We start from the raw sequence: 27,783 nt of genomic DNA on the forward strand, positions 1-27,783 counted from the left end.
AGAGAAGGGTGATAAAAAGTGTGTGTGTGGAGGAGGCAGATAAGGCCTCACTGAGAAGGTAGCATCTGTGTAAAGATCTCAAGGAAATGAGGATAACTTCAGGGAGTGAGCCATGTGGACATCTCTGTGGGAAGAGCACTGCAAGCAGAGGAACAGTAAATGAAAACAAGGCCTTGTGGCAGGTAAAGAGCATGTATGAGAAATAACCAGGAGATGGGTGTGACTGATGCAGAGCGAGGGGGAAAGATCAGGAAGAGACCAAGTTGGGGGGCTGGGTGAGAGTGATGCCCAAATCACAGAGGGCATTATAAGTCACAGAACCAGAACTCTTCCCTAGCCAAATGGAGGCAATTTGAAGCTTCTGACTGAGAGGTGAAAGAGATCTGACTCATGTTTTTAAAGGTTCATACCGGCTACTGACTGCAGAACAGCCTTGAGGGAAGAGTGGAAGCCAGGAAACTAGTGCAATTATTTCAGTGCCAAGATGCAGTGGTTAGGACCAAGGTGGTAACCATGGAGGTGTTGAGAAGTAGTGGAATTCTGGACATGTTTTGAAGCCTGAGCCCATTGGATTTTCTGAAAAACTGAATGTAGGTATGAAAAAATAAGAGGAGCTGAGGGTGACCCTCAAGTTTTGGGCCTGAGCCTTCTTGGGAGGATGGAGCTGCCATAAATTGAGCTGGGGGAAGACTGTGGGTGGAGAAAAATGTTTAAAGGGAAATGATCAGGAGCTCACCTTAAGTCTGAGTTGCCTACTGAAATCTAAGTGGAGACGGCAAATAAACAATGGCTATAAATGCTGCAGTTCAAACATCAACAATTTAGTAGTGGTGGTGGTGTTATCTACTAAATCAGTGTTGTTGGAAGGATTAAACAAGTTCATACATGCAGTATTTAAAACAGTACCTGGCATTTAGTAGGTGCTCAAAAACTTTTATCATTATTACTGATAGTCAATAAATGTTTATTTAACCAAAAAGAAATAATCAGTGCCTAGTATAGCTGTTATAATTCAGAGACCTAAGTCCTGTCTTCACCCTAAAAAAAACTATGTTGCTTAATCTGACGAGAAATAACAAAATGTCAAAAGTATTAAGTATTTTAAATTTGTGATATTAAAAAGTTAGTAAAAAAAACTGTTTTAACTTTTAAAAGTCATCAAAAATTTTTACAATAGCCAGAATAAATTTTTTCAAAATCTACATATCTATTATAGTCATACAATGGGAATAGCGTTTTATTATTAGAATACTGCAGAAATCTTTCATGGACTGCTCATTTTAAGGTACACTTGAAAGATCATTAAAGCTTATTTTATAACATCAATCTTTGAAAAATGGTGGTTCATATTTGATTTTATAAAAATAATTTTGTAATTATATAAAAGTTTAAAAATCTGAGTTTTTAAGAAAAGACCAAAAGTATACCATAGTCCTGCCATAACCACTGTTAACATTTGGGATATATCCTTCCAGAGATAATTCTTTGTATTAATAAATACAAAGATGGATAGATGGATAGATAAATAAATATATATGTGTGTGTATACATATGTATTTTAAAGTTTATTTACTTTTTTTACTAATCTCTACACCCAACACGGGGCTCAAACTCACAACCCCGAGATCAAGAGTTGCATTCTCTTCTGACTGAACCAACCAAGGGCCCCAGATAAATATATTTTTTTAAGTTATTTTTTTATTTTAGAAAATATACCTCATATAAACAACATTCCATGCCATTAAACTTGGTCCTGTACCATCATTTCCAATGGCTGAAGAATCTCTTGATTTGAGTACCATAATTTAGCCCCTCGTAATCCTCTAGTTTGGGTCATTTAAGTTGTTTCCATTTTTTACTATGACAACACCTCAATGATCCCTGTTTGTACATCCTCAGGAAGGATCTCAGGAAGGATCCAGCTGTTTGTTAAGGATGAGTTCTCCTTCAGGTAACTGCTGAGTCAGTTGGCTTGACTATAGTTAAGGCTCTGACAGCTACAGCTAGGCACCCCTTCTTAACCACAACCCCAACTACTCTTGTTTTCATTCTTCTTAATATTTTCCAATCTGGTAAATAAAAAAAATAGCATCTTGTTGAGATTTTAATTTGTACTTATTTTAATTATCAGTATGATTAGATTTGGCATATAGAGGAGGAGAAGAGTGAGTGGGGAATAAAACAATTCTACCTAATACCTTTACATTAGTATCTTACCCTTGGATCAGTATCTTCCTCTTCCTCATCAGGGTTATAGGTCTCAGCACAGACTAAATTTGGAGAGGAAAAAAAATAAAGAGAAAAATGAATAAAACAGATGTAAGCTTTTACGGGAAAAATAGAAGGTGAACATAGTTTCCTTTCATTCACTGTTTTCTAAAGCTGTAGTAATTTTTAAAAGCCTTTTCTTCAATTAACAAATATATTAAGTACCTACTAATGCCAGGCATTCTATCAGGTGCTAAAATGCCAGCTTCCTAGGGATTGGTAGCCCCAAATAGAAGAGAGTTGATAAAATGTATCACATACTAAATCCTATGGTAATGGCAAGGACAAGTAAGGAGGTGCTATCTTTACTGAATTTTAAAGCAAGGGTGGAAAACCACAAAGTACAATATATGCAACATAAACACATATCCATCCATGTGATACTATGGAATTATCACACACAAATACTATATGATTTCCCTCATATGTGGAATTTAAGAAACAAAACAGATGAACATAAGGGAAGGGAAGGAAAAATAAGATAAAAACAGAGAGGGAGGCAAACCTAAATGGATGATGGGTACTAAGGAGGGCACTTGTTGGGATGAGCACTGGGTGTTATATGTAAGTGATGAATCACTAAATTATATTCCTGAAACCATTATTACACCATATGTTAACTAACTCGGATTTAAATTAAAAAATAAGCCCCACGTTGGACTCTGTGCTAACAGCTCAGAGCCTGGAACCTGCTTCCAACTCTGTGTCTCCCTTTCTCTCTGCCCCTCAGCCACTCATGCTCTGTCTCTCTCAAAAACTAAATAAACATAAAAAAAAATTGTTTTAATTAAAAAATAAAATAAAGGACCTGTGAAACACACACACACACACACACACACACACACACACACACACACACACACACGGATAAATTACAAAAAGAATCAATTAAAATTGCTCAACATCACTGGGGCGCCTGGATGGCTCAGTCGGTTGAGCGTCCGACTTTAGCTCAGGTCATAATCTCACCGTTTGTTGAGTTGGAACCTGACGATGGCTCTCTGCTGTCAGCACAGAGCCCACTTCAGATCCTCTGTCTTCCTCTTTCTTTGCCCCTCCCCTGCCTTGCACACACTCTCTCTCTCAAAAATAAACATTAAAAAAAATTGCTCAGCATCATCATGTACATGAATGACTTTAAAAATAAGAATGAATTTCAAACAAAACATGATACTATGTATCAGTCTCTATTCCGGGTACAATATTATCTAAAAACCAACTTGATTTTGTTTTTTAATTTTTTTTAATGTTTATTTATTTTTGACAGAGAGAGAGAGACAGAGCATGAGCAGGGGAGGGGCAGAGAGAGAGGGAGACACAGAATCCAAAGCAGGCTCCAGGCTCTGAGCTGTCAGCACAGAGCCCAACGCAGGGCTTGAACTCATAGACCGTGAGATCATGACCTGAGCCGAAGTTGGACGCTCAACCGACTAAGCCACCCAGGCGCCCCCCAACTTGATTTTTTTTAATAGGTAACCTGTGTTTGTGCCGGCTTCCTGCAAGACTTGTCTTTATTGCAATTCAAAGATTTAGAAAATATTCACTGAACATTTGTTTATAATAGCAAAATATCAGAAATGGTATAACTACCTATTTGAATAATACAGCTATAAGGAAGAATGAGGGGGGCACCTGGGTGGCTCAGTCAGTTAAGCATCCAACTCTTGATTTCAGCTCAGGTCATGATCTCAGGGTCCTGAGTCAAGCCCGCACATCGTCTGGCTCTCTGTTGGGCTCTCTGCTGGGTGTGGAGTCTGCTTCAGATTCTCTCTCTCTCTCCCTCTCCCCCTCCTCCCCACACCTAATGGCTCTCTCTCTCTCTCTCTCTCTCTGAAAGAAAAAGAAAGAAAAGAAAAGAAAAGAAAAGAAAAGAAAAGAAAAGAAAAGAAAAGGAAAAGAAAAGAAAAGAAAAGAAAAAAAGGAGAAAAAAAAAGAAAAGAAAAAAGAAAGAATAAGGAAGATCTCCATGGGCTAATAATGAGTTCTAGGGGAAAAAAGCAAGGTGAGGAATATATATAGTATGCTATGCCTTCCATAAGAAAGGACTTCTATGAGAAAGGAGAGCTAAGAATGGGGAGAAATAAATATGTAAATATGAATATATACACAAAATGTTTTTTTACTTATCTATTTTTCCAAAGGGAAACAAGAGAAGAACAAACCAGGAAATTAGCATGCAAGGAATCCAAATGGTTCTTGGTCCCTATACTCAATGCTAACAACTAGGGGACAAAGTGACACTGCTCTAAATTTAACTCGTGGTTTCTTAAACACATTTACTCACTGCAGCCTTGGTCTAGCTGCATCCCAGCTTTCCCTTCCCATTGATTCTCTGAACTCATGGAATACCTGAGAAATGGTATGTCCAATAGACAGGACTCCCTTCCCTGCCTGGCCTATAGTACTCTAGTGTGGACCACACCTCTTGTACTGTAATGCCATCAATATTCTGCCTGTCCAACAGGGACCCAATATCCTTACACAGAGAAAAATCAGGGAGTTAGAAGGGAGTAAGAGGACAAATACCATTCTAGTCCCTAAAACAGCATCAAGTGATGCTCTGCAGGGAGGTCTCCTGAGTTCCTAGCTGGCAGAGGCTTTGGGTAGCTGAGCCAGGTAAGCGACAATGGGAGGTAGATAAATGCCTTTTCCCAGCCATTCCTGATTCCACAAGATGAGGTCAGTGTGTACATCTATCTCAGATCTGTCCTAAAGATTAAGACACACAGCTTCCTGAGTTCCTAGATGCTACTGCTGCCACTTTTTGCTTCTTCACAGGTATCTCAGTAGGAAATCTGAGGAAGCTGCACTGAGGGCAGACACCATGTTAAACTGCAAGCCTCTTGGTTCTCTGTGCTCTTGATTAATGTTGTCATTAACAGCTCAGTTTTCTAAACTAGAAATCTGTAACTTATCAGGGCTTCCTTCGTTCACCTTTTATCCAATGAATATATCAAATTCTACTTCAGAAATATTCTCATATCTGATCTTTATTCGATCTATTCCAATTCCTTGGTCCGGGAACTCAAAATGTCTTCTTAGAAAAATGCATTTAAAAACTTTCAATTTGGAGACAGATGGGTACATAGGTATTACTATACAAACTTTCTCTATTTCTGCATATGTATGAAAATTTTCATTTAAAAAGTTTAAAATAGTAAGCCTTCAATGAGGAGACTGGCAGCATTTTACTGATAATGATACAGTCTTGGACTAGCCTATTTCCAGGCTTGCTTTTCCTCTGATTTTGAAGGGAAGTACTTCAGCAACTTAGCTTACTTTTATATTTTTAGACATTAACGTAAGTGATGCAGCAAATGTTACAGTTTTAAAGTCTTAAGGTACAGAAGTATGATTTAAACAAAAGTAGTTATTCCCAGTAAAATTATTAATGTTTCAATTTGTGGAAAAGTATTATGCTTTTATTTTTCAAAACTGGTTTTGAATTTTTTCCCTTTTCTTTTGAACTTCAGACTTACCTCCCTTTGCCTTTTCCCTGTTTCCACCCAACCTCTCTACTTCTTCCTGGTCTTGATCCCAGATCATTTTTCTCATCTTCTATATAAAGAATCCATTTTTAAGTGTCTATGTGATTGTTGCCCCTTGTGTTTATACACATCAGGGAGCTTGTTTCAGTGCACAAGTGACCTGGGAGAAGCCCAGAGTCTGTGTGATCCCCTCTGAAGCCTCAAGAACTACACTGAGTGTCATGAGATGCTCAAGACCTACTGAAAATGAAGACTGAAAGAGTACTACAATCCCTTGTTCACGGGAATTTGTTTTGCCACAGTTCTCCAGCAGATGTCACTGGTTAGCAACATGAAACTGTACAAAGTGACCAGAGACTATCCAGCACAATTTCTTCTTCCAAATTTTAACTGATGCTTCCTTCATCCAGAATGTGAATCATTTTTTAAAATATTTTACTTTTAAGTAATCTCTAGTCCCACTGTGGGGCTTGGACTTATGACCCTGAGATCAAAAAGTCACACGCTCTACTGACTGAGCTAGCCAGGTGCCTCCAGAAAGGTGAATCATTAAATGTGCTGGTGAAAGAAAACCCTTTCATTTCTACAAAGAAATGAGCCGGATCCTGGTCACAGCCTGAGACCCTATGCTGTCCTGCGAGCTCCCATGAAGAATTAATTCAGCCTGTGCGTATTAGTCAGCTTGGGCTGCCATTACAAAATACCAGTCTGAGTGGCTTAAAGAACAGAAATCTATTTCCTCACAGTTATGAAGGATGGAAGTTCAAGATCAAGGTATTGGCACATTGTTTTTCTCCTGGGGCCTCTTCACTTGGCTTGTGGATGGCTGCCTTCTTGCTGAGTCCTCACATGGTCCTTTGACTCTATGGTGCACTCATGGTGTCTTTTCCTCTCTCTCTCTCTCTCTCTCTCTCTCTCTCTTTTTTTTTTTTTTAAGTAGGCTCCATGCCCAACTAAGGGCTCCAACTCAGACCCTGAGATCAAGACATGAGCTAAGATCAAGAGTCAGATGCGTAACCAAAAATAGCCACCCTACTTCCTCTTCTTATAAGGAAATCAGTCCTACTGGATTAGGACTCCACCCTTAACACCTTACTTAACCTTAACTGCCTCTTTTTTTTCAAAGGCCCTATTTCCACATACAGTCATACTGGGGGGTTAGGCTTCAACATAAGAATTTGAGGGGGACACAATTCAGTACTTAACACTGGATTTGTAAGTTATCTTAAGTAATGCTTGGTGATATTTCAGCTGAAGATAGCTATTGGTGGAAAAAATCCTGAATACTGTGAAAGGATATTAAGACAAAAATCAGTATTCCACTGTAAGTACGTAAGCCTGAAAAGGCAGAGACACCTGGTGAAGGAAAAGCACCTATCACACAGACATGAGTGACTACCATGGCACCAGATTCTCAGCAGACTCTACTGACTGGGCACGTTCATCAGATGCTCCCTGCCTAAACGTGGCATGATGCCAACACACAAATTTCTGATTAAAATGCTTGGAAGCTTCAACATGTGTTTAATAAATGAAAGGGTTTTCTGGGGATGACATATTTTAATTAACAGAATCAGACTAACATTTCAAACTCAAAGACAGTTAATACTACTTTAGGACTATTTCAAGAAAGCCGCTTTTAAAGAATTTATGAACTCTTTTCATTTGATGAATTTATCACATGATGTAAAAGGACTGCTAGAACTTAAACTTGGAAGGCATAGCTTTCAATCCCAAATGCTTTGCAATGGAGAGGCAGCGTCAAGCAGGGAAAGAGCTCACCTCTGAACATGAACTGGGGTCTGAGCTTGGCCCTACCCACCACTATTCACTATTTCCCTATATCCTAGATCTTTGGTCTGTCTCTTCAGTGGTAAGAGGAGATGGGATAATGATACTAAAACCATGTAAAAGGTTAATAATAGGAGGAGATATTTAAAACACAGGGCTGGGCTCACAGGACATACTCAATAACTGCTAGGTCTCTTTATGCTGCTTTACATTCCAAATTATTATTCGGTCAGACACACTGAGTTATCGTTGGAAGTCTTCTGCAATCTCTGACACAGCACATGTCTTCACACAACTAGTTATTGCTAAACTCTATGGATCACATAAGGAGCCCCATTCCCTACCTCTCTTGCCAAACTTCTTTTATCTCCTCACCTACAGCCAGAGCAGCAAGAGCTAGTTCATCCCCCTTTGAGTCTTAAGACATCCTTTTACCTAGAATGCATCCTTCTTGGTACTAGCCACACAGTAGCCATGTTTTACAACTTCCAGTGCAATTTCTGCCTCCTTCAAAGAAGTGTCTCTTGATTTTTTTTCTGCCCACAGTAATTTCTCCTCCGGATTTCTTTTTTCCTTTTTTTTTTTTTTTTTTTTTTTTAATTTTTTATGTTTATTTACTTTTTGAGAGAGAAAGAGAGAGACAGAGTGTGAGCAGGGGAGGGCCAGAGAGGGATGGAGACACAGAATGTGAAGCAGGCTCCAGGCTCTGAGCTGTCAGCACAGAGCCCGACGTGGGGCTCAAACCCACAGCTGTGAGATCATGACCTGAGCCGAAGTCAGACGCCCAACCGACTGAGCCACCCAGGTGCCCCTCTCCTCTGGATTTCTAACCTGTTCTTTTGTTCCTTCCTTCTATCCATCCATCCACATTTACTGACATTGTTCTAAGTGTTAACTATATGCATCAATGAACAAAACAGACAAAAATTCTCTGATTGGAGCTTACCTTCTGGCATAGGGAGCTAGATAAGAGGATAAATGAGAGAGAGAGAGAGAGAGAGAGAGAGAGAGAAGGAGAGGAACAGTAAGGAGAAAATAAAGTAAGGGAGATAGGGTGTGTGTGTGTGTGTGTGTACTGAACCTTACTAAAGACCTAAGTGAGAAGAAGTCTTTCAAGTGACAGTCTAAAGGATATAAATAATCCACAAAGATGGTTTTGAGGAGATTTGGGAGCAAAAGTCTGATTAGACTGGCCTCAAGAGAGAATAGAAGAAGAAAAACTAGATACAGCAAATATGGACAACTCCTTCAAGGAATCTGCTATAAAGATAGAGAGACAAAAAAAGTGGTGGCTGGAGAGTAAAGAGTGGTTTAAAAAAGTCGTATTTTATTTTTTACGAAAGGGAAGTCAATGCTACATTTTTTTGCTGAGAATAATAATCCAGTTGAAGGATGCAGATTATGCAGGAGAAAGGCAGTAACTGCTGGAAGGATGAAGGGATGAGATCTAATGTATAGGTGGACACTGGACTCAAATGCAAGTAAGGAAGGATAGATGTGGTAGGAGTCTATGGAAACTATCTTCTGTTGCTTTTATTTCCTTGGTTAAGAGAACAAAATCATCTGCCAGGAATGAGAATTTGGGACGAGGTACCGGTTTGGGGAGAGAGAAGGTAAGAAACGCTTATCTAGGAGAGCAGAGTGAAAGAAGTATGGAGACACAGTATGAATGCTGGCATCTAAAGCCTACTAGAAGTTAATGATCAGGTGCTCAAAGTAAGGTCAGCCAACGGGCCTGTGTATTTTCCCTCAATCAAGTACAGCTGTGGTGCACATACAGCCTAAGAGGACAGTTGGGATTAACCAGAATGTGTTTTAGACAAGCAAGGAAAAAAGAAAAAGGAAACTGAGGATATGTGCCACAGAGTGGTTATAATCACTGAGCAAGGAATTTAAGGTTAGTAAAAGAGGAAGTGAGGAACAGTAAAAATGAAGCAAGATCAAGTTGTCAGCGGTGGAGCAGGGCAGCAAAAGAGCCCAGGCAACATCAGGCAGCGGGAGACTGGGATCGCTGAGTATGAGTTGTGATGCCTGTCGTTCCAGAGTATGACCACGGGGGTGAGTGGTTGAAGTAGGGTGGAAGACAAGAGGTGAAGAAATGGAGGGCAAGATTTGAAGAATTATCTAGATGGAAATAAGAAGAAACAGCCCGTGGATTATTAGATAACTAAAACAAGGAAGAGAAGTGACTGACAGAATATAATAACGTGAGGTTTGAAGGCGAGGGTTTTAGGGAGGAGGGAGAGAGAATGGTTTGGAAGCAATAAGGAACAACAGAAACATTCACCCATCTATCATCAATGTTACAAGGAAAATGGAAGAGAAGAACCATCATCTGAGAAGCCTGTAGGGCAAGCCAAGCTTCAGCTAGATCAGGAAAATAATACACTCCAAAAACAGGCTGAGATTTTAGGGGATTTAGAAGAAAACTGACTGAGAGGGTCAGAGGGTACAAGGAAGGGTTCTTAGAGATAGAAAGTACTCAGGACAGTGCTACCTTTGGGCACATTATCACCTTGGCTGTTCGAGTGACTTAACCTCTGCTTTGTCCTCAGTTTCTGCATCTGTCCACTGGGGATAATCATGGCGTGTACCTCATAGTACTAATATGAGGATTATGTTCAAGGACATAAGGAAGGCAATTAGAGAGATCTTAAAATGTGCACCTACCACACAGTCTGCACTAAAAAAATGTTAGTTATTCCTACAGGCTATTTTCTCTCCCTGCATAATCATTTTGATTCTTCTAAGAATCTTTTACTTTCACTTAACATTTGAATAATATTAAAAAGTTTTTTTAATTTTTTTTTAACGTTTATTTATTATTGAGACACAGAGAGACACAGAGCATGAGCAGGGGAGGGGTAGAGGGAGGGGGAAACACAGAATCTGAAGTAGGCTCCAGGCTCTGAGCTGTCAGCACAGAGCCCGATGCGGGGCTCGAACTCACAAACTGCGAGAACATGACCCGAGCTGAAGTTGGTCGCTTAACCAACTGAGCCACCCAGGTGCCCCAATATTAAAAAGTTTTAGGGGCGCCTGGGTGGCTCAGTCGGTTAAGCGGCCGACTTTGGCTCAGGTCATGATCTCGCGGTCCGTGAGTTTGAGCCCCGTGTCGGGCTCTGTGCTGACAGCTCAGAGCCTGGAGCCTGCTTCAGATTCTGTGTCTCTTTCTCTCTGACCCTCCCCCGTTCATGCTCTGTCTCTCTCTGTCTCAAAAATAAATAAACATTAAAAAAATAAAAATAAAAAAATAAAAAAATTAAAAGTTTTAAATCTTCAATAAGACTGTAACCTCTACGGAGGAGGGATGATATCATGTACTTGTCTGAGTTCTCCACAGAGTTCAAGGCCTAAACAACACTGACAGAAAGCCCAAGCAGCAATTCATGAACTAACACCACCTGTGACCTCTGCAGAAGATGTCACTGTACTCTCTCATCTCCGAGATCTGTCTTACACATGTCAAGAGATGTCACTAATTGTCTGGGGAAAAAGGGGTATAGGGCAAGGATAAACAGAAATGGGAGATAATAGTGCATATAGATCTCACACCAACCTTAACTGCCACTCTATTTCTTCTCTGTAGCTGTCTCTCTACACATAAGAACATATTTTTTTCTATCTCCTTTCAACAGACTTTGGTGTACAACTTACCAAAGGCTTTCTGAAACATAAATGAGCAGATTTTCTCAAAGAAAAGGATGGAGGGATAGAAAAGGGATTCCAAGTGTTACTAGAAATTAGGTCATATGATAGTTTAAAATCAAGAAACCTTCCCAAGAATGAAGAGATATAAAAGAATGATGTGAGGGGTGCCTGGGGGGCTCAGTTGGTTGAGCGTCTGACTCTTGACTTAGGCTCAGGTCATGATCTCAGGGTCTGTGAAAATGAGCCCCAAGTCAGGCTCTGTGCTGACAGCACAGAACCTGCTTGGGATTCTCTCTAACTCTCTCTCTCTCTCTCTTTCTTTCTCTGCCCTGCCCCGCTCAAATGTGAGCATACACACTCTCTTTCTTTCTCAAAATAAATAAATAAACATTAAAAAAAAAAAAAGAATGAGGAACACCTAGGTGGCTCAGTCAGTTAAGCATCCGCCTTTGGCTCAGGTCATAATCCCACAGTTCAGGAGTTGGAGCCCTGTGTCAGGCTCTGTGTAGACATCTCAGAGCCTGGAGCCTGCTTCAGATTCTGCATCTCTCTCTCTCTGTCTCTCTCTCTCTGCCCTTCCCCCAACTTGCACTCTGTCTCTCTCTCAAAAATAAACATTAAAAAAAAAAAATGATGTGATACATACAGCTCACATAGTAATTCTAAAACACATTAACCTCCCTACTATACAATCATAGAAACTCTAAATGTATCCAAAACTCAAACATTTTACTTATGAGGAAACTTGCAGAAAATATATTTATCAGTTCTGTAAAAAAAAGGAGGACTCTTCTTAGCTTCAGAGAAATCACGAAAAAAAAAGAAGATATATATATTCAATAAATATTTAGTGAGTGCTTGCTATGTGCTAGGCAGTGTTCATGGTACCAGTCACATATTAAAATTCAAGTCAATAAAAAATAGCAAAATTAAAATAAGCAGCACAACCAACTTGGAAAACGTTGCATTGAAACTTTCAAAAGGTTAAAAATGATGACAGAAATTTGCTCAAACTTACAAAAAAATAATCGCGATCATAATAGATAAAAGAGAAAAATACTACCAAACTAGTCCCATAGGAGAAAATAAAACATTTCTCATATTTGGAAAACACTCATTTTTGTTAATAATCAAAGGAGTGCCAAATAAAACAATCTGAGGTACTATTTTACATCTAAATTAAAGTAGTAGGCACCACCTATATCAGTGAGACAGTGGCAGAAGAGAGGCCTTTGTAGGGTGTTCTTTCTCCCTGCAGTCTATTCTGTAGAATGCCTCTGGAAAGCAATACACAGAAAAATCCAGGCAATGCTCAAGTCTCCGACCAGAGAGTGCTACTCAGCACTATAACTGAGGAAATAATTTTAGTGGTTCAACAGTGTATGCAAGAAGTTAATACAGCATAATCTAGAATACCAGAGAAATAGCAATACAGAAAGTAGTTTTTATGAATAGACATTTTCCCAAAGAAGACATCCAGATGGCCAACAGACACATGAAAAGATGCTCAATATCGTTTATCATCAGGGAAATACAAATCAAAACTACAATGATGTATCACCTCACACCTGTCAGAATGGCTAAAATCAACAACACAAGAAACAAAAGGCGTTGGCAAGGATATAGAGAAAGGGGAGCCCTCTTGCATTGTTGATGGGAATGAGAATGGTGCAGCCACTCTGGAACACAGTATGGAAGTTCCTCAAAAAGTTAAAAATAGGCGCGCCTGGGTGGCTCAGTTGGTTAGGCGCCCGACTTCAGCTCAGGTCATGATGATCTTGAGGTCCATGAGTCTGTGCTGACAGCTCAAAGCCTGGAGCCTGCTTCATACTCTTTGTCTCCCTTTTGCTCTCTGTTCCTCCCCAGATCACACTCTGTCTCTCTCTCTCTCTCTCTCTCAAAAATAAACATTAAAAAAAAAAAAATTGGGGCGCCTGGGTGGCTCAGTCGGTTAAGCGTCCGACTTCAGCTCAGGTCACGATCTCGCGGTCCGTGAGTTCGAGCCCCGTGTCGGGCCCTGGGCTGATGGCTCAGAGCCTGGAGCCTGTTTCCGATTCTGTGTCTCCCTCTCTCTCTGCCCCTCCCCCGTTCATGCTCTGTCTCTCTCTGTCTCAAAAATAAATAAACGTTAAAAAAAATTTTTTTTAAATAAAAAAATAAAAAAATAAATTAAAAACAGGACTACCCTAGAATCCAGCAACCACACCACTAGGTATTTACCCAAAGAATACAAAAATACTAATTCATCTCTCTTCCTCCGCCCCACTTGTGCTCTGCCTCTCAAATAAGTGTTAAAAATTTTTTTTAAAAAAATACTAATTCATAGGGATACATGCACCCCAATGTTTATAGCAGCATTATCTACAATAGCGAAATTATGTGAATGGCCCAAGTGTCCATCAATTGATGAATGGATAAAGAAGATGAGGTGTTTATATACAATGGAATATTACTCAACCATAAAAAAGAATGGAATCTTCCCATTTGCAATGACATGGATGGAGCTAAGTGAAATAAGTCAGTCACAGAAAGACTAAGAAGCATATGAATTCACTTACATTGGAATTTAACATGTGGAATTTAACAAAACAAATGAGCAAAGCGTTGTTAAAAAAAAAAAAAAGAGAGAGAAAGAGGGAGGCAAACCAAGAAACAGACTCTTAACCATAGAGAACAAACTTATGATTACCAGAGGGTAAGTGGGTGGGGGGATGGGTTAAACAGGTGATACGGACTAAGAAGTACACTTGTTGCAATGAGCTATATGCAAGTGTTGACAAAAAAAGTAGTTTTCAGAAGTCATAATTATGAACATGGAAAAATACTAATGACATAAATGAGACAAACTAATATGTACATATATACTCAGAACTTGAAACAGAATGGAGGAATTGCAGGTAATTTTTATAATGTTCTGTAATGCTGCTAACTTATCTTTTTATTTACAAGATCAGTTTATTTTTATTTAAAATAATCCCATCTTAAAACAGCATTTTGGCAGTATGTTATGAAAGAGAATACATACCTGATACTCGCCGATCAAATCTGCCAGGAATTGGGACTGCAAAACAAAGAAGAAGCAACATTCAGGCATCATTATGTCACATGACCCCACCTTTAACAATAGAACTAAAAGCACTTTAATACCAAATGTTGGGTCAATTCATACTCTTCTATAATCAACCACAGAGAGTAGTTCAACATGATCATATAAAGGCAATATAAAGAAGAATTTATCTTTTTGAAAACAAGCTCATTATAACTTCAATGTACTCAAGGTGGCAAATTTACTTGTTTACATTCATGTTCATCTAATTTGTATCATATTGGGACACCTGGGTGGCTCAGTCGGTTAAGCATCCAACTCTGGATTTCAGCTCAGGCCATGATCTCATGGTTCATGAATTCGAGTCCCACATCTGGCTCCACACTGGCCGTGTGGAGACGGCTTGGGATTGTCTCTCTCTCCCTCTCTCTCTTTCAAAGTAAATAAGTAAACTTAAAATTTTCTTAAAAATAATAATTTGTATCATATCAAATGAATAAGAAGTCTACTGGGGCACCTGGGTGGCTCAGTCGGTTAAACATCTGACTTCAGCTCAGGTCATGATCTCATAGTTCATCAGTTCAAGCCCCGTGTCGGGCTCTGTGCTGACAGCTCAGAGCCTGGATCCTGCTTTGGACTCTGTGTCTCCCTCTCTCTCTGTCCCTCCCCTGCTCATGCTCTCTCTCTGTCTCACAAAAATAAATAAAATGTTAAAAATTTTAAAAAGTCTATTAAATTTATTGGTAATGATATTAAAAAGTTAAATTTTCTTCTTTAATATTCTTCAAAGATAATACCAAGACTGCCAGATAATAGCATTTAAATTTCATTTTACTTTTTATTTATTTATTTTTTTAATGTTTATTTATTTATTTATTTATTTGTTTTAATATATGAAATTTACTGTCAAATTGGTTTCCATACAACACCCAGTGCTCATCCCAAAAGGTGCCCTCCTCAATACCCATCACCCACCCTACCCTCCCTCCCACCCCCCATCAACCCTCAGTTTGTTCTCAGTTTTTAACAGCCTCTTATGCTTTGGCTCTCTCCCTCTCTAACCTTTTTTTTTTTTTTCCTTCCCCTCCCCCATGGGTTTCTGTTATGTTTCTCAGGATCCACATAAGAGTGAAACCATATGGTATCTGTCTTTCTCTGTATGGCTTATTTCACTTAGCATCACACTCTCCAGTTCCATCCACGTTGCTACAAAAGGCCATATTTCATTTTTTCTCATTGCCACGTAGTATTCCATTGTGTATATAAACCACGATTTCTTTATCCATTCATCAGTTGATGGACATAAATTTCATTTTAAAACAATTTAATAAGTTTTACACTAAAGTGAAAAAGAAATTAGCTGTTAAGTTATATTCTCATTCAATACGGGTAGGTTTTCTCCTGCCCATGGTCAGTGTATTAATCAGAAAAATGTACCACATGTCTTTAGGTTGAAAAATAAACATAAATTTTCTCTTTGCTAATTTTTCCTGTTTTTTACCTATCATTCCTTATGTTTGGTGGTTATCTAAATTCTCAGTACTAAACTATATCATTTGAATAATGTAGGGTTTTTTTTTAAAGATTTTTTTTAAAGGAAACTCCACCCAATGTGGGGCTAGAACTCATGACCCCAAGATCAAGAGTCACATGCTTTACCAACCGAGCCACCCAAGTTCCCCAAGGTGGGTTGTTTTGTTTTTTTTTTAACTTTCAGAGCTTAATCTGATTATCGTAATTTAAAAAATTATGTAAATATCCCTTCTCACCCTCCATAAAAGGAGAAATTTGAAGATTAGTGAAAAATAAATTGAAGGTGGCTCAGAGAGCCAAACTCAACTAATATGAGGCCTCAACAAAAATAGACTCAGGAAGGAGACAAATGCTTATTCACCACAACAGAACAAGAATTATCTTTTTGTATAGCTTGGGGTAAAAGTTATGTTATTGGAACAAACAGGTAAAATTTCAAAAGAAAACCCGAGCCATTATTGATAGAAAGTACCTATGATAGTCCTTTCCCACTTCCTCAGTGAAACTGTGGATTTGTCAAAATTAATGCACCCACCAGCAAAGAAAGATGGTAAATTCAGTTCAACAGATATAGGTAGGGTACCTAGTACATGACAAGCACTGTTAGTAGACAATTTGGGAGACAGTAGTAGATTAAAACAAAGACTCCTGGTTTCATGAAACATGCACTCTAGCTTGAGTTGTGTGGGAGAGTTTCCTTCAATCACTTAAAACACACGTTCCTGTCACTCAAATAGATTAGATGAAATGTGTAAGAGCTTACACTCTCAATCCAGGCCTCATGGGACTTCCATAATTAAAACCCCACTAAACATCAGTATATAACCTAAAATTATAAAACATACAATGAAACAATTTAGCATGGGTGCTATCAGGGAGTATATCAAAAAAGGATTAGATATTAAAATTATGGAACTATAATCAGAACAGAATGTTTAAAACAAAGACAAAAATGGGAATCAAAGCATAAATAAAGGAATAAGATACAACCAAAACAAAGCAAGGAGGATTGAAAAAAATTTGGAATTTCTAGGAAAAAAAATAACACATTGAAATTTTTAAAAACTATGATGTGAGGTAACTTCTCTGGGTACATAACATCTAAAAGTGCTGGAAATTGTAAAACATCACTACCAACAACTTACTACAATAATACTGATGTAAATGTACAGATATAAATCACAAGGAAAATCAGAAAATATCTGGAGATAAATGAAAACAAAAACAATATACTAAAACTTAAGGGTGTACTAAAAGTGCAAAGAGGGAAATTTGTAGCTACAAATGCTTATGTTCAAAAAGAAGAGGAGTGCCTGGGTGGCTCAGTCGGTTGAGTGTCCAACTTCAGCTCAGGTCATGATCTCACGGTTTGTGGGTTCGAGCCCTGCGTCGGGCTCTGTGCTGACAGCTCGGAGCCTGGAGCCTGCTTCGGATTCTGTGTCTCCCTCTCTCTCTGCCCTCCCCCGCTTGCACTCTGTCTCCCTCTCTCTCTCTCTCAAAAATAAATAAACATTTTTTTAAAATTTTAAAAAAGAAAAAAAGAAAAAGAAGAAAAATCTCAAATTAATAAGCTAATTGTATACCTTAAGGAAGTAGGGGAAAAAAGGGCAAACTGAACCCTAAAGCAGCAGAAATAAGGAAATTCAGAGTGGAGAGAAACTAAAATAAAGCATAGGGAAAAAAAATCAGTGAAACTGAAAGTTGATTCTTTGAAAAGATCAACAAAATCAATAAGCTGCTGATTGACTTAGACTGGCTAAGAAAAAAGAAGAGTTAAATTACTAAAATTAAAGTGGGGATACTACAATGGAATACACAGAAATAAAAAGGATTATGATACTCTGAAAATAGTATGCCAACAAACTGAATAACCTAGATGAAATAGAGGAAATAGACAAATTTCTAGAAATACACAAACTTCCAAAACTTACACAAAAGGAATAGAAAAATCCCAACAATCTGTAACAAATAGGGGGATGAAACTGGTAATCAAAAATCTCCTGACAGGGATGCCTGGATGACTCAGTTGGTTGAGGATCAGACTCTTAATTTCGTTCGGCTCAGGTCATGAATTCATGAGTTCAAGCCCTGTATGGGGCTCGGAGTGTGGAACCTACTTAAGATTCTCTGTCTCTGTCTCTGTCTCTCCCTCCTTCCCTCCCTCCCTCTCCCTCTGTTCCTTCCCCTGCTCACTTGTTCTCCTTCTCTAAAAAAAAAAAAAAAAAAAATCCCTGAACAGAGAAAAGCCCAAGACTAGATGTCTTCATTGTACATTCTACTAAACATTTAAAGAATTAACATCAACCCCTGTTATACTCATCCAAAAAAATCAAAGATAAAGGAATACTTCCTAACTTATTTTATTTTTTTCAGTTTTTAAAAAACTTTTCATCTTATTTTTTATTTTATTTTATATAGAGAAAGAACACACATGGTGCGGAGAGGGGGAGGGAGGGAGGGAGGGAGGGAGGGAGAGAGAGGGAGAGAGAGGGAGAGAGAGAGAGAGAGAGAGAGAGAATCCTAAGCAGGCTCCAAGCTCAGCACAGAGCCTGACAAAGGGCTCAATCTCACAACCCTGAGATCATGACCTGAGCTGAAATCAAGAGTCGGACGCTCAACCAACTGAGCCACCCAGGTGCCCCCTTAACTCACTTTGTAAGGCCAGCATTACCCTGATACTAAAGACAGACAAAGGCATTGCAAGCAAACAAAATATTCATTATGAATATAGACATAAAAAATCCTCAAAATCCTCAAAAAAAATAGTACCTAGCAACATATTAAAGTGATTATACACCATGACCAAGTGGGATTTATCCCAGGAATGCAAGGGTGGCTCAAAATAAAGAATGTCAAGCAAAATACACCACATTAATAGAATGAAGAGGTGGGGAGGGGCAACTACATCAGCATCTCAATGATGCAGAACAAGCATTTGACAAAATGACACTCTTTCATGTAAAAAATAAAGTGAGAATATAAGGGAATTTCCTCAACATGAAAAAGGCACATATGAAAAACCCACAGCTATCACCAACTCAATGGTAAAAGACTGAAGGTTTCTCCCTAAGATCAGGAACAAGACAGGATGCCTGCTTTTGCCATTTCTATTCAACATATTACTGAAAGCTCTGGCCATAGCAATTAGGAAATAAGAAGAAATAAAAGGCATCCAAATTAGAAAGGAAACAGTAAAATTATCTGCTTGTGGAATGACATGATCTTCTATGTAGAAAACCTTAAAGAATCCACACACACAAAAAAAGTTAGACTTAATAAATGAATACAGCAAAGTTGCAGGATATAAAATCAACATGCAAGAGGTGCTTGGGTGACTCAGTTGGTTAAACCTCCCACTGGCTCAGGTCATGATCTCACAGTTCGTGAGTTCAAGGCCCACATCAGGCTCTCTGCTGTCCACACAGAGCCCACTTCAGATCCTCCCTCTCCCTCTCTGTCCCTCCCCTGGTCACACATGTCCATGCTCTGCCCCTCTCTCTTTTTTTCTCTCTCCCAAAAATAAATGTTAAGAAAAATCAACACCCAAAATTGTATTTCTATACAACTGCAATGAACAATCCAAAAAGAAAATATTTTTAAAACTCCATTCATAACAGCATCAAAAAGAATAAAATATTTAGGAATGAATTTAACCAAGGAGGTGAAAGATTTGTACACTGAAAACTACAAAACATTACTAAAAGAAATTAAAGGAGACATAAATAAACCTTTTGCATTATATATCAAATCATCATGTTGTACACTTTAAATATCTTTAAATTTTTTTTTTAACGTTTATTTATTTTTGAGACAGAGAGAGACAGAGCATGAATGGGGGAGGGTCAGAGACAGAAGGAGACACAGAACCCGAAACAGGCTCCAGGCTCTGAGCGGTCAGCACAGAGCCTGACGCGGGGCTCGAACCCACAGACCACGAGGTCATGGCCTGAGCCGAAGTCAGACGCTTAACTGACTGAGCCACCCAGGCGCCCCTAAATATCTTTAAATACTTGTCAATTGTACCTAAATGAAGCTTGAGAAAAAAAGACAGAAATAAATGGAAACCCATCCCATATTAAAGGACTAAAAGACATAATATTGTTAAGATGACAATACTATCCAAAGTAATCTACGGATTCAATGCAATCTCTATTAAAATTCCAATGGTGGCTTTTTTTTTATAAGAATGATAAAATCCATCCTAAAATTCATGTAGAATCTCAAAGGATCCCAAGTGCCCAACTATTCTTGAAAAAGATAAAGTTGGAGGACTCATACTTGATTTCAAAACTTACTACAAAGCTACAGTAATCAAAACAATATGGTATTGTCATAGGGATAGACATATAGACCAGACCCATGGAATAGAGAACCCAGAACTAAACCCTTCATATATGTGGTGAATTGATTTTCAATAAAAGTGCCAAAATCACCCAAGGGGGAAAGGATAGTCTTTTCAACAAATGGTGTTGGGAAAACTGGATCTCTACCTGCAAAAAAAATGAAGCTGGACTCTTACCTTTTTCACCATATATAAAAATGAAGTCAAAATGGACCAAAGACATAAAATTAAAATTATAAAACTCTTAGATGAAAACACAGGAAAATCTTTATGACACTGGATTTGGCGATGTTTTCTTGGATATAACATCAAAAGCATAGGTAAAAAAAAAAGAAATTGATAAACTGGACTACTTCAAAATGAAAAACTTCTGTGTATCAAAAGATACAACAGGAGTACATGGGTGGTTCAGTCAGTTAAGCGTCTCTTGATTTCAGCTCATTTCATGGTTTTTGAGTTCAAGCCCTGCTTCAGACTCTGTGCTGACAGAGTGTAGAGCCTGCTTGGGATTTTCTCTCTCTGACCCTCCCCACCCCAGCTCTCGAGCTTGCATGCTCTCTCCCAAAATAAATAAACTTAAAAAAAAGACACAACGAAGTGAAATGGCAACCCATGGAATGGGAGAAAGTATTTTCAAATAATGTATCTATTACATCCAGAATAAAGAATTCCTACCACTCAACAAAAACAACAAAAACCAATATGTACAAATGACAGATAACCACATGAAAAGATACTCAATACTACTAATCAACAGAGAAATGCAAATGAAAAACACAATGAGATACCAATTCACACCTTTTAAAGATGGCTACTATTAAACACTTTTTTAAAAATACTTATTTAATTTTGAGAGAGAGAGAGAGAGAGAGAGAGAGAAAGTGGGGAAGGTGTGGGGGGAGAGAGAGAGAGAGAGAGACACTGAATCTGAAGCAGGCTCCAGGGTCTGAGCTGTCAGCACAGAGCCCGAGGGGAAGGCTGGAACCCAGGCACCCCTAAAGATGGCTACTATTTAAAAAAAAAAAAGCAAACAAACAAAAAAAACCAAGAGCAGGGGTGCCTGGGTGGCTCGGTCGGCTAAGAGTCTGACTTCCGCTCAGGTCATGATCTCGTGGTTTGGGAGTTTGAGGCCAGTGTCCCAGGCTCTGTGCTCACAACTCAGAGCTTGGAGCCTGGAGCCTGCTTCAGATTCTGTTTTCCCTCTCCCTCTGCCCCTTTCCTGCTCATGCTCTGTCTCTCTCAAAAATAAACAAACATTAAAAAACAAAACAAAACAAGAACAGATAATAAGGGCGGCAAGAATGTGAAGAAATTGGAGTCCTTTTGCATTCTTGGCCACAATGTGAAATGGTGCAGCTGTTGTGTAAAACAGTATGGCAGCTCCTCAAAGATTAAAAACGAATTACCATACGATCTAGCAATTCTACTTCTGGGTATATATCCAAAAGAACTGAAAGCAAGGTCTCAAAGAGATATTATAGTACACCCACATACATAGCCAAAAGGTGGAAGCAACCCAAGTATCCATCAATGGATGAAAAGATAAACAAAATGTGGTATACATACAATGGGATATTATTCAGCCTTTAAAAGGAAGGAAATTCTGAAACTTGCTATAAGATTCTACGAATGAATCTTGAAGACATTATGCCAAATAAAGTCAGTTACAAAAAAGACAAATCTTGTATGATTCCACTTATATGAGGTACCTAGAATAGTCAAATTCATAGAAATAGCGAGAATAGCAGTTGCTAAGGGGGAGGGGAGAGGGAGGAGTTATTATTTAATGGGTACAGAGTTTCAGTTTTGCAATACCCAAAGATGTCTAGAGATAGATGGTGGTGATTGTTATGAATGTACTTAATGGCAGTGAATTACTTTAAAATGGTAAATTTGGGGGCACCTGGGTGGCTCAGTCATTTGAGCGACTGACTCTGGATTTTGGCTTGGGTTATGGTACCAGGGTTGTGGTACCAGGGTTGATCCCCGTGTCAGGCTCTGTGCTGAGTGTGGAACCTGCTTAAGATTCTCTCTTTTTCTGTCCCTCTCCCCTGCTTGCACTTGCCCCTCTCTCTCAAATTAAAAAAAAAAAAAAAAAAAAAAAAAAAGGTAAATTTAGGTTCTGTGTATCTGTCTACAATTTTTAAAAATGTAAATACGTGTAAAGCAAAAAATGACATTATAATGTATATGTGTGTGTACACATGTGCATGTGTATATAAAGAGGAAGTAAGAGAGAAAGCAAAGCATGGCAAAACATTAACAAGCAGTCAATCTAGGAGTTCACTTGCTCTTTCAATTTTTCAGTAGGGTTGCAATTTTTTCTAATAAATATTTAAAAATTAATCTCAATGTAGCCCCTCAAATCAAACATGATAGACTTTCATTTTTTATCATTTCATTTTTATTCTGTTGTCAAATCATGTTTCTGTATAACCAATTCAAAGTAAATTAAATGCATGCATAGTCTTTTTTTCTTTTGAATTTTTAAATTTCTATCATCTTTATTAAAGTATATGTATATTTATGTTAAATTTATATAAAACTTATGTTTACAGTTTATCTGTACGTGTACTTATTTTATTTTGTCCAATGTTTATTTATTTTGAGAGAGCATGAGCATGAGTGGGGGAGGGACAGAGAGAGGGAGAGAGAATCCCAACCAGGTTCTGTGCTGTGTGGAGCCTGATGTGGGGCTTGATCTCATAAACCATGAGATCATGACCTAAACCGAAACCAAGAGTCAGATGCTTAACTAAGCCACCCAGGCACCCCTTAATTTTTTTTATTTGAATATTGTTGACCTGTTACATTAGTTTCAGATGTACAACATAGTAATTCAACTTCTGTATACATTATGCTATGCTCATAAGTGTAGCCTACCATCTGTCACCATTCAATGCTATTAGAATATCATTGAGTATATTCCCTATGCTGTGCTTTTTATTACTATGACTTATTCATTCCATAAGTGGAAGCCTGTATCTCCCCCTCCGCTTCACCACTTTGTCCATCTCCTCATCCCACTTCTGGCAACTGTCTCTGGATTTATAGGTCTAATTCTGCTTTTTGTTTATTCATTTGTTTTTTAGATTCCACATATGAATGAAATCATATGGTATTGTCTTTCTCAGTCTGACTTTTTTCACTTAGATAATACCCTAGGTCCATCCATGTAGTCACAAATGGCAAGATCTCATCTTTTATGGCCCCAAATAGCCAAAGCAATCTTGAGGAAGAAAAACAAAGCTGGAGGTATCACAATACCAGTTCTCAAGATATACTACAAGGCTGTAGCACTCAAAACAGTATGCTACTAGCACAAAAAGAGATACATAGATCAACTGAACAGAAGAGAGAGCCCAGAAATAAACCCTCGCTTAAATGGCCAATTCATCTATGACAAAGAAGGCAATAATACATAATGGGGAAAAGACAGCTTCTCTTTAATAAATGGTGCTGAGAAAACTAGACAGCTACATGCAAAAGAGTGAAGCTGGACTACTTTCTAACACCATACAAAAAAATAAAGCCAAAATAGATTAAAGATCTAAATGTGAGATGTGAAACCGTAAAAATCTTCGAAGAGAACAAAGGCAGTAATTTCTGACATCAGCCATGGCAACATTTTTCTAGATATATCTCTTGAGACAAGGGAAAAAAAGCAAAAATATATTATTGAGACTACATCAAAATAAAATCTCCTACACAGCAAAGGAAACCATCAACAAAACAAAACAGCAACCTACTGAATAGGAGAAGATATTTGCAAATGATATATCTAATATATCAAAACATAGGGGAGCCTGGGTGGCTCAGTTGGTTAAGCGTCCGACTTCGGCTCAGGCCATGATCTCGCGGTTTGTGAGTTTGAGCCCCGCACCGGGCTCTGTGCTGACAGCTCAAAGCCTGGAGCCTGCTTCAAATTCTGTGTCTCCTCCTCTCTGCCCCTCCCATGCTCATGCTCTGTCTCTGTCTCTCAATAATAAATAAATGTTACAAAATTTTTTTTTTTTTTTTAATTTTTAAAAATGTTTTATTTATTTTTGAGACAGAGAGAGACAGAGCATGAACAGGGGAGGGGCAGAGAGAGAGGGAGACACAGAATCTGAAGCAGGCTCCAGGCTCTGAGCTGTCAGCACAGAGCCCGACGCGGGGCTCGAACTCACGGACCGCGAGATCATGACCTGAGCCGAAGTCGGACACTTAACCAACTGAGCCACCCAGGCGCCCCCAAAAATTTTTTTTTAAATATTCAAAATATAAAGAACTTACACAATTCAACACCAAAAAAACCCAACCCAACCCAACCCAAAACAAAACAAAAAAACCAAAACCAAAAACCCAAATTAAGACAGGACACCTGGCTGGCTCAGTCGGTGAAGAGTGCAACTCTTGATCTCGGGGTTGTGGGTTTGAGCCCCATGGGAGGTGTAGCGATTACTTAAAAATACAATCTTTAAAAAAAAATGAGAGACAATTACTGTATGATTTCACTCATATGTGGAATTTAGGAAATAAGAAAAATGAACAAAGGAAAAAACAGACCAAAAAACACTCATATACAGAGAACAAATTGGTGGTGGCCAGAGGGGAAGTAGGAAGGGGGATGAGTAAAATAGGTGAAGTGGATTAAGAGTACACTGACTGTGGGGTGCCTGGGGGCTCAGTCGGTTAAGTGTCCGACTTCGACTCAGGTCATAATCTCATGGTTCATGAATTTGAGCCCCACATTGGGCTCTGTGCTGACAGCTCAGAGCCTGGAGCCTGCTTTGGACTCTGCGTCTCCCTTTCTTTCTGCCCGTCTCCAGCTCACGCTGTGTGTGTGCCTCCCTCAAAAATAACATTAAAAAAAAAAGTACACTTATTGTGATGAACACTGAGTAATTTATAGAATGGTTGTATCATTATAATGTAAACTTGAAACTAATGTAATACTATGTTAATTATATTTGAATAAAAACTAAAATTAAAATAAAAAATTTTAAATGGGCAGAGGACTTGAATAGATGTTTTTCCAAAGACATACAGATAGCCAAGATACATGAAAAGATGCTCATCAACACTGTCAGGGAAATGCAAATAAAAGCCACAATGAAATATCACCTTATACTTGTCAGAACGGCTAAAATCAAAAGGGCATGCATAGTTTTTTAAAGTAAATTAAATAATGTGCTGAAATTCATTGCGTTTCATAATATATGGAACTAAAATTTTAATTTTTTTTTTGAATGTTTATTTATTTTTGGGAGAGAGAGTGAGAGAGAGAACAAGCGGGGAACAGGCAGAAAGAGAAGAAGACAGAGGACCTGAAGCAGGTTTTGCACTGGCAGCAGAGAGCCCAATGTGGGGCTCAAACTCACAAACCGTGAGATCATGAACTGAGCCAAAGTTGGACGTTTAACTGACTGAGCCATCCAGGCACCCCTAAAAGTTTTAAATGCAGACTTAAAATCACTATTTTCATAAATCATGCAAAAAAGACAAAACGATTTTTTAAATTTCTGAAGCATTCTGTTGCTACAAAAGAGTACAAAAGTATAAAAAAGGAAAAGTTGACTTGTAGTGGAAAATGTAATTAAAAACAAGAGTCTTAAGGCATTTAGCTTGAATGAATGAGTGGATGAACATGCTGCCTGATAAACCGATGTACAATTTATTTTTAAATTAGTACATGTCTTCCAAGGTTTTATAGGACCAGAAGAAACAGCTGCTGTTGGAGCAAGATACACTGCCAAGGCATCCAGAGAATGTTAATAACTATAGCAGTCAAAGAGACCACCTTGTTCTAATTTCACCACTACTTAGCTCAAAACAGCCCATCAGACTTTATGTGGATCAGATGAATATTCAACTAGCATAGCAGGTATAAGAAAATCCTCCAACGGAAAACACTGCCTAAAATGTTCTTCAATTTTCATTAAAAACACATACTGATAGGGGATAAAAAGACTTAAAATGTAGATTACCTGGTCTGAAAACATGGCCTCAAAAACATTAAAAATGCTACCTTGGTGGAAGTTAAAGTTCATCATTCCTGATGAAAGGAACTACTAAATGTTGACATGCCTTGAAAATTAAAACATGGTTCTCCTGGAACAGGTAGACTATTATATGTGAAGAATAACATTAAGAATATGCTAGAGAAATTGAAAACATTTCCAAAAGTCTCTCCTGTTTTAAATTCAAACGTGGAGCTTCCTGGGTGGCTCAGTCAGTTAAGCCACCTACTTCAGCTCAGGTCATGATATAATGGTTTGTGGGTTCTAGCCCTGCATCAAGTTCTGTGCTGACAGCTCAGAGCCTGGAGCCTGCTTCAAATTCTGTGTCTCCTTCTCTCTCTGCCCCTCCCCTGCTTGCGTGGTTGCGCTCTCTCTCTCTCTCTCTCTCTCTCTCTCTCTCTCAAAAAAAAAAAAAAGAAAAAACATTAAAATAATTTTAAAAAATAAATTCAAACATGTGATTCAACAAGATAAAAGACTTTTCACTATAAATGTAGCAGGGAAGAGCATAAAAACCTGGAGAACATAATCAGCACAACTAAGGCAGGGCAAAGCTCAGAAGGACACAACATTCTACGACTGTTGGAAAGGCAAACAGCAGGTACACTGAACCTAAAAGCTGGGCTGGCAGGATGTTAGCAGCACCAACTGTGTACAGAGGTAGGCGATGAGAGTAGGATATTAATGAGGGCCTTGTGTTTGGGGGACCAGTATAACAGCACAGCAGAGTAAAACTCAAAAGTGGCATGCAAAGCAGCTGTGAGAGCAGGCCAATAAGAGTGGTGAATCACAAAAAGGGGAGTGCCAGGAAGGACTGCCACCAACGGGTGGCAGTTGTGCCAGGCCCTCATAGGCCAGGGGATCAAAGTGCACCTCTGAGCAGATGAAACAGCCTGAGGAAAGCTCCAAAGGCAAGAAAGTTTTCAGCGGAGTGTGACTGTCCCAGGATGACTAGAAACACAGATGAGGGAGAAGCAGGGTATCAGGGGAGTAAGGCAAGGAAAGTGTTGGGCAATCTGCTTAGGGTTCTGAGACCCAATCAATCAATAAACTAGAGAGCTCATTGTTGGCTTACACTAAAAAACATAATAGTAACAATATATATATTTTTAAAGGTAAAGAAGGAGGGGTGCCTGGCTGGCTCAGAAAGAGCACTATTTTCCTAGGGTTATGAATTTGAGCCCCACGTTGGGTACAGAAATGATTTACTTACATACATACATGGAAGAAGGAAAAGAGAAGACAGAAAAAAATCCACCATGATTTCACACTCACAAATTCATTCTGCTTTCTCTGTGGATCAGGGAAAGGGAAGAATGCTGTTATTCTTCCTTCACTTTTTCTCTATTTCTCCATTCAATATGGATATCATTCGATCCATAAATAAGGGTGCTGTCAAAGATCCCCCAATCATAAAACGTCAGAGTGGTACAGTATCTATGAAGTCCTCTGGTCTGGCCGTGACAAACAGGATTCATCTCACATTGATAGCGACTCTAACTGATGTTACTGCTCCACCTGAATCATCACTGACTCTTTCCCTTCTTTCATTACTCACATCTACCGCATTAACAACTCCATCTGTTTTCCCTCTCACTTTATTTCTTATATCAATCTACTTTGCTGCAGCTCCACCGTTACCCTAGCCTGAAGTATACCATT

General features: G+C 38.7%; 1 protein-coding gene across 1 annotated transcript in view; it reads right to left on the reverse strand.

The window, feature by feature from the left end:
• PRKAR2A (protein kinase cAMP-dependent type II regulatory subunit alpha) overlaps positions 1-27,783 on the reverse strand; it is a 111,667-nt gene that overhangs the window by 38,183 nt on the left and 45,701 nt on the right. Inside the window, exons 2-3 of the mRNA XM_019416755.2 lie at positions 14,224-14,259; positions 2,218-2,270 (exon numbers count right to left, since the gene is read on the reverse strand). Coding sequence (XP_019272300.1) covers positions 2,218-2,270; positions 14,224-14,259 — 89 coding nt within the window. The remainder of the gene's footprint in view (positions 1-2,217; positions 2,271-14,223; positions 14,260-27,783) is intronic.

The sequence above is a fragment of the Panthera pardus genome, unplaced genomic scaffold (assembly GCF_024362965.1).
Source record: "Panthera pardus isolate Hobbes unplaced genomic scaffold, ASM2436296v1 HiC_scaffold_8, whole genome shotgun sequence".
Lineage (NCBI taxonomy): Eukaryota > Metazoa > Chordata > Mammalia > Carnivora > Felidae > Panthera > Panthera pardus.